General features: G+C 44.1%; 1 protein-coding gene across 2 annotated transcripts; it reads right to left on the bottom strand.

Annotated features, from left to right (window-relative positions):
- Positions 1 to 278: 278 nt before the first annotated feature.
- On the bottom strand, positions 279 to 7,071 carry Npy (neuropeptide Y). 2 transcript variants are annotated; one of them, XM_003467894.5, is made up of 4 exons: positions 6,932 to 7,071; positions 5,889 to 6,076; positions 2,210 to 2,290; positions 279 to 480 (listed from the first exon to the last, which is right to left on the bottom strand). In XM_003467894.5, exons 2-4 carry the CDS (start codon positions 6,074 to 6,076, stop codon positions 456 to 458), a joined length of 294 nt encoding a protein of 97 aa, XP_003467942.1. In that variant the 5' UTR covers positions 6,932 to 7,071; the 3' UTR covers positions 279 to 455. The 2 variants fall into 2 exon arrangements, with proteins under 2 accessions (XP_003467942.1, XP_063095586.1); XM_063239516.1 differs by lacking the exon at positions 6,932 to 7,071 and adding an exon at positions 6,409 to 6,521.
- Between the last annotated feature and the right edge of the window lie 379 nt (positions 7,072 to 7,450).

Here is a 7,450-nt window from a genome sequence, read left to right as displayed (position 1 = left end):
TTGCTAGTGGCATAGGTGAGCAAGATTACCATGGGTTCCAGGTGAAAGAGGAAGAGAATTCAGAATATTTTCCAAATGGACACTTTCTTGATCAATATTTTTTTGTTGCACACAGTCTTGGTCATCATAAGTAATTGTAGCTTTTCATCTTTCAAAGCCATTGCTTTAATGCTCATGAAATAAACTTTGAATCTGATACATAAGGGGGATTATAATTTAATAAATAACTTGAAAGAATTGTCTCTATTGTAGTAACAGATTGTCAGTTGATGAGAATATACTTTTTAATGCATGGTACTTTATTTAAACGTACATATATACAATAATGACAAAGGAAAACACTGTAGAACTCAGCACAATGGTCTCATGCATTGGTAGGACAGGCAGACACTCATTGTACAGAATGAAATATGGGCTGAAATAGGAAAAGCCTGGAGAGCGAGTTTTGTTTCCCATCACCACATAGAAGGATCTTCAAGCCTGCAAAATACAAGGAAGAGAGCACGTAAGAAAAGCTGTCCCACTTACTGGGAGGCTTCAGTTATGAACTGAAAAATGATCCGAAACTCTTCAGGGGCTTCCTCTTGGGACTCTAAAGATCACATGGAAGAGCGTAGACCCTGAGACAACTTCACACCATGGCAAGGTCAGCTGAGTGGCCCTCACTCATGTGGATGTGCGTCTCAGGCAAATCTCCAGAGGAATATTTAAAAGGCTCTCCATATACCAAAGGACCAAGGAACTCCACAGTATTTTTGAAGATTAAAGCTCTAAGAATCACATGAAATTATAACAAAAACATGTTCAACTCTAAATTTGGTTCTATTGTTTTCTTATAAAACTTTTTATGTAGCAAGATGTTGTTAATTAAGAGTTCTTCTAAATATAATAATATTCACAAGCAACTTCAAGACTATCAACTTTTTTGTCCGTCTAATTGCACAGGATTACATCTGTCAATTGGGGTTCAGTTAACTTTATTTCATGCACTGTTATTTCAGGCCATAAAACAAATCCAGCAGCAGAGTTACAAGTAGGTCTGAATCATTATTTTCCTAACCTTAAGTAGACAAAACCTTCCCTAAACTTCACTGTAACAAATGTTATTTACATACCAATGAAACATTCAAAGGTACTTACTGCTTAATATTAAAAGCAAGCCTTATGAATTTTCCATGTGTCTCTGTTGTATTTGCTGTTTACGTATGGAATGGTATGTGGGGTTTTCTTTTCTACTTCAAATCATTGTTTCCCTCTGAGAAAGAAATGTGCCAACACTATCCTTGTGCCCTTCATTCCAGCTGGCCATTTCACAAAGGAATGAGACAGGAGGAAGGGAGGTGGGTGGCCCTGTGAATTCTTCAGGGAGAACTTTTGATGAAGAGCAACACAGCAGTTACACTCACTAAGTGTTCTAGTGACCTCTTCTGGGGAAGTCAATTTTTGATGAGGTAGAGTGTTGGGTTTCAGACAGACAAGGTCCCACAGACAAGAGTGGACACTGGCACATTACAATTGTATTAAGGTGGACACAGGAGGCAGCATAGCTGGGGGTCATGAGAATATAGGCAGGGTAAGCTTCTTCTTGGTAGCAGTCCTTACCCAGGATGTTCAGAGAATTCTCACTTAATGGAGAACGCTTAGATTTTGTTAGACACTTTTTTCCTCAACAGAGCCACATCCATTAAGTACTGAGGCTACAGATAATGTCATTCATAAATTATGGTGTTGAACTGCAATATGTCAAATAGTAATCCAGACACTTGATTTATCTATAGATTCATGTAAAAACAGAAGGCTGACATCACATAACATTTCTTAGAACATAAAAGCACCCCACTTAGTGCATGAAAATTAAAGATTCTCCTAATCAAAAATGAATAGTTGGTGATTTTCGTTTATACTTGTGGGCTTACCCCATGCTCTGCCAAGTCTAACAGTGCTAGAAATTCTAAACAGAGTAATTTCTGAGCTAAAAACGTTACTTATATTTAGAATTTTCAAATGAATGCCAAATAATATAGGGTACACAATGTTACCCCGAGCAAGTTTAGAGATTTACCAATGAGTAAAAAAAAAAAAAAGTCCTCCCTGCCGGTTATCCATTCCCATTCCTGCCGCCTCATTTTGGAGGCCTCTATTCCAATGCGTCCAACATTCCCCTTGGGCACCTGGAGCTTAGAACAATGTCCTCACCACAATGTCATACCTAGTTCTGGGGACATTTTCTGTGCTTTCTCTCATTAAGAGATCTGAAATCAGTGTCTCGGGGCTAGATCTTTTTCCATATCTGAAAGAGAGAGAAACAAAAGGGAAAGTCTTTTAAAGCAAGCTTGAAATAGCCATAAAACTTTAGGGAAAAATGAAGATAATATACTATCTGGGATACTAAATCTAAAAGCTATTTTCAGTTGTTCATCTGCTAACAAGTAATCTGTATATATAAAGCTGTCAGAAACTTATCATAAATAATATGTAAATTTTGTATTATCTATATTTGCTTAAATAACTTAGCACATTATTTAAACTCAACAAAATTCCTAGTCAAATTCTTTCTTTTTACACTGTCATCAATACTATATATACATATATGTATATATGTGATATATATGTGTGTGTTTGTATATATATATATTATATATATAATGAGGTGACATTATATATATATATATATATATATATCCTTCTTCTCTACAATCCTTTTACTTCCATTATATATATATAGAATCATAGAAACATGATTTTAAAATGTTTCCATAACTAGTTGAGTGGCTATTGTTCTGACGATACATAGCAGTTTAAATCTTAACTAGCAGACCAAATGATATTCCAGAAAGGGCCCCCTAAGCAGGAGGAGAGGTCAGCAGAATGATGTTCAAAACCCACTGTGTCTCTGAATCTATTTTCTCATTCATAAAAATAAAATTATAACCCTTGCTTAACTGAGAGTCCTTGTAAAAACACAATGTGAAATGTGAGTCCTAATGCTACCATAATAAACAGTGACTCTCTAATACACATTACTGCCAATGACATGCATCCATCCTCACAGCTACTGGGTCTTGCATTTTCCATATTTACTCAAGGAACCAAAAGCTAAAAGCCTCTCCAGATGCTGTGATTTAACCTTCTTCATAGTATAAAGGAATCCTGTTTGTTGGTGATTTCATGTTTATGGGGTTTCTTTTTCCCCTCCTATACCAGGATCTGGTTGGGACAGTGTATGCATCCAAGGTTACATTTACCTGCCGCTGTATAAGCTACTGGCTTCAGGATGCTGCTGAAAGGTTTGACAAGTTCACACCTAATTACATTGTTTAAAGAGGTTCTTTCTCCCTTTCTCTTAAAAGCATTAGACAGCAGCAGCCACTTTGTTTACAAACGACAACTTAGCCTGGTGTGGTGATTGACAGGTACAACAGCTGAACAAAGCTGACAGAAGGTTTGCTCCAACTGCCTATCAAGTACAACTAAATCCAAATGTTTGAGAGAATCTTATATTATTGCTCCTTTGCTGAGAGTCAAAGGAAGAAATCCCCACCCCCACCCCAAAGTCCCTGCTCCCTTTCTCATCATTTATAAGACTTCCCCAAAGATTTTCTGGCGTTGTGATACCAAACTCTAAGCTGCTGCTAGTCCTTAGTTCTTGTGTCTATCAGTTGGTTATACTAATCTTAAAACTCTTAGGTAATCTAAATTCACTTATCTTCATCATGCTCCAGTGAATAAAAGAACTGGCAACTGTTTTCTCCAATTTACCACTAAAGAACTTCAATCTGTAACAGCAGGGTTTACACAGCCATAAACCGGCACCTGGGACAGCAATGTTCACCACTCTTCCTTCTTTAATTAAGTCTGTATTATCCTTCTTCTCTACAATCCTTTTACTTCCAAAAACAGGGTCTCTGGAGGCAAAGATTCTCAAACCTGGGCTGCACATTAAAATCATTTAGGGAGCTTTTAAAAACACTCTGAAAGCCCAGGCCCCATCTCCACTGGCCTAATGTCATTGGTCAGGGGGTGGGAGCCAATGTCCATTTATGTTTAAAGCAGCTCAGAGGATCTAATGGCAGCCAAGATGGAGAAACAGTAATCTAGGTGTGAGTTTCTCAACACTGGCACCACTGACATTTGGGGCCAGATAATTCCTCACTGTAGAGCATCATCTTGAGCATTTGTGAATGTTTAGTAGAGTAATTGCCCTCTAGGCACTAGAAGCTAGTAGTACTCACCTCTAGTTGTGATAGCAAGCATTGTCTCCAATGCCAAATATTCTAGAGACCCCAAAAATCATCCCAGCTGAGTACCATTGGTCCAGGGAACTATGTAAGCAAAATGCAATTGACTCATACTCTGCAATAAGCAATACATTTTTCAGAAGCAGTGAAAGAGGGTGTATACAGCGTTGGGAATATACTTTTAAAACATGGACTGCGTAGGGAAATGACGTCAGATGACCGTATATGCCAAATTCAAACATAACCTCAAATGATGCTCTAATTTTCAAAGCACGTAGTCGTGTGTATGAATAGCCTCTATGGTGGGAAGGCAATGACTGCATATTGAGCAGATGCCAGGGAAATAGGAGCCTGTGGTGGCATCCAGGAAGGAAGTTACATGACGATGACACAGAAAAACTCCCTCCGGGACCAGCTGTGCACTTAACCTGAATCCCTTCCAACAAAACGCAAGTTCCCTTTCCCTTATTTTTTCATCATATTCCATGATCAGATTTTAAAAGATCACCAGCCAGTATTTTTTCACCAATTCTGTGCAAACTCGAATTTTTTCATGAGGTTTTCAAGACATACCTTTTTGAACAGAAAAGATAGCTACTTTAGAAGAATAAATTCTCCCCAATCTGGAAACTTTTTAACTACATTCTGACTTGTAAACAATAAACCCACACAAAAATACCAGTGTTTTAAAATACATAATTGAAATGTGTTAATTAAATAACAGTGTTTTTAAAGGGTCCATCCTTTGTAGCTCCTTAATGTTTAACCGCAGCAATTAAAAAAAGAATAAATAATTTACAATTAATATTGTGCCAATTTTAGAAACATTTTAAATCCCACATTATCTGTGAAATAGTTTGAATTTGACTTTCCATTTATTATTTGATGTTAAGATTGAAAATGTGATATTTTATTTTGACTTTCTGGAAATTTAGAATAAAGTTAGCCATTTCTTGGATTCTGTGTAATCCCTGGATTTATGCTGGAGTTAGAGTACTAGATTAGTGTAAAATTTTTCCTAATAAAGCAAAGTCGATATGCTCTTCCTATCAAGCAGAGAAATTCTGCATCTTAGATCAACTGTTTTCATGCTGTGTCTAAGGATTGGGATTCCCGGGAATGGGGCTGAGACTAAGGAATGCTTTTGGGAGAGAAGCACACAGTTGTATTTGTCTTTGTCTGAATGCGGACACTCAGTTCACCGAGGGCAGGTTGGAAGGTCTGGCCACCCCTTCGGTGCCCAGCCTTTTTCCTCCTTGGTTTTTTTCGGTGTTTTCTTGGTGTTTTCCATAGACATCAAATCTGCTTTTCTCCCTATAGCCTTCCTGGGCGTACCCCTGCCCCTCTGCCTGGAATTTTCCTGTGGCGGTTGCTAGACATTTCCCCAGCTGCTCAAAACAAAACAAAACGAAACAAAACAGACCCAAAGGGGAGTGGGAGGAGGTCTCCAGACAGACGCCTGGAAATGACTGTGAGTTCACGACTTAGTGACAGCAACTGGAAATGCCCAATTTGTGCACTTTGTTCTGTGCTGAGCATTTGCCTAACACTGTCCTGCTTTGGAAAGAGAAGTCCCTGCGGTGTCATCTCCCCGGGATGTGTGGTTGTGCTGCATAGCACTCCCGAGCTCGTCCCGCGGAGTCCACCCACCTCTGCCTGGTGATGAGGTTGATGTAGTGTCGCAGCGCCGAGTAGTATCTGGCCATGTCTTCCGCAGGTGCGTCCTCGCCCGGGTTGTCTGGTTTGGAGGGGTACGCCTCGGCCAGCGCACCCAAGCACACGAGCAGAGACAGGGCGAGGGTCAGTCCGGACAGCCCCAGTCGCTTGCTACCTAGCATCTGCGGGGACAGAGAGCTCAGCGGACGCACTTGGGGATACAGAGGACAGACGCACGCACGCCTCTGCTCGCTACCACCCGCGACCCCCCACCCGCGCCCATCCCAGCCCCCCGGAAGGAAGCCGAGTTTGGTGAGCATCACTGTGGGGCTAGAGACACCCTGTGCCCTGGCTCGGCCCCTCTGCTCCGCCCCCAACCTCAAGCAACTTCGTTCCAAGTCTCGAGGAAGCTTTTAAAACAATTAGATGCTCCTTCCTCTGAGTTAAACAAAGACCACTTTCCTCCTCCCGCCCCGAGTCCCTTCTGGCGAAAGAAAACTTTCTTCTGTGTTACTTCTGCGCAGCCCGGCTGCAGCTGATGGCTGAGAGTTCGTCGGGGTGACAACTGAGGTGACCAGGGGGAAGAGAACCGTTGCCCAGGCTGGCCCGTCTCAGTTCGGATCCCGAGGCTGGGACAAGAGGGAGTGACAGACGTGGGGCTCCAGACGCCCAGGACTCTTTACTTGGGGAACCTGCGTGGGGAACCTTCGTCCCGCACGCTGAACTCTGGGCTTCTTGGCTGCGCCCCCGGGGAGACAGCCAGCTGCCCAGGGACAGGGGTGTCCCTTCTCCTTCCCCGTCCTCCAAAAGGTAACCCACAGGACCGCCCAGCCTGGAGGGCGCTGGAGAAGGGCAGACAGAGCACGGGACACAAGTAAGAAGGGTCAAGTGGAACTTTGCCTCCAAGAAAGACCGGCGGGCGTCCGGGCGTCAAGCAGTCAAAGCCGGGCGCGCACGGTCGGGGACCCGGGCGTGGAAGGAGACCGCGCAGGGGCAAGTTCAGCGACGCCCCCTGCCAGCCGGGTCCCGGCACTTACCGTGGCTGGCGAGCGGGCTTGGCTAGGCTGCAGAAGCTCTGCCGTGGGGCGCGCCTCTCCGAGGGGTGACAGCAGACTGCTGGGGTGCAGAGAGCGGGCAGCAACTGAGCTTTTATGCGGCTCCCTCGCGGCGCAGGAGGAGCCTCGGGCAGTCACGCTTGGGCGAGTCCCACACGCAGCTTCCCGCCCCCGTGTGCCGGGGGGAGGGGCAGCCGTACGGGTGTGCTCTGGAGCCACCCACACCCCAACTCCTGCCCGGGCTCCGCCGGGGGAAGCAGGGTCTGGGACGGCGAGGGCGAAGCTGCGCGCTCCAAGCGCGCCTGCAGCCCGAGGTGCCTGCCCTCGAGGTCCTGTGCAGACCCAGCTGTGTTCCAGGGCCAGTCCTGCTAGGGATAAGGACAGCCGGATGTCTGTCGCCTGCCGCTGGAATTACCAACCGCTGGTCGCGGGCTGGAAGGTCCCGAATCCTGTGCTAAGTGGAGCATCTCCGCGGCACCCTCGCGGGGCACAACCGCGCCC

This window comes from Cavia porcellus, unplaced genomic scaffold (assembly GCF_034190915.1).
Source record: "Cavia porcellus strain 051 isolate PalLab524CR breed Dunkin Hartley unplaced genomic scaffold, mCavPor4.1 scaffold_2, whole genome shotgun sequence".
Taxonomy (NCBI): domain Eukaryota; kingdom Metazoa; phylum Chordata; class Mammalia; order Rodentia; family Caviidae; genus Cavia; species Cavia porcellus.
Note: the sequence above shows the minus strand (reverse complement) of the source record. Positions and strands in the feature narration are given on the sequence as shown.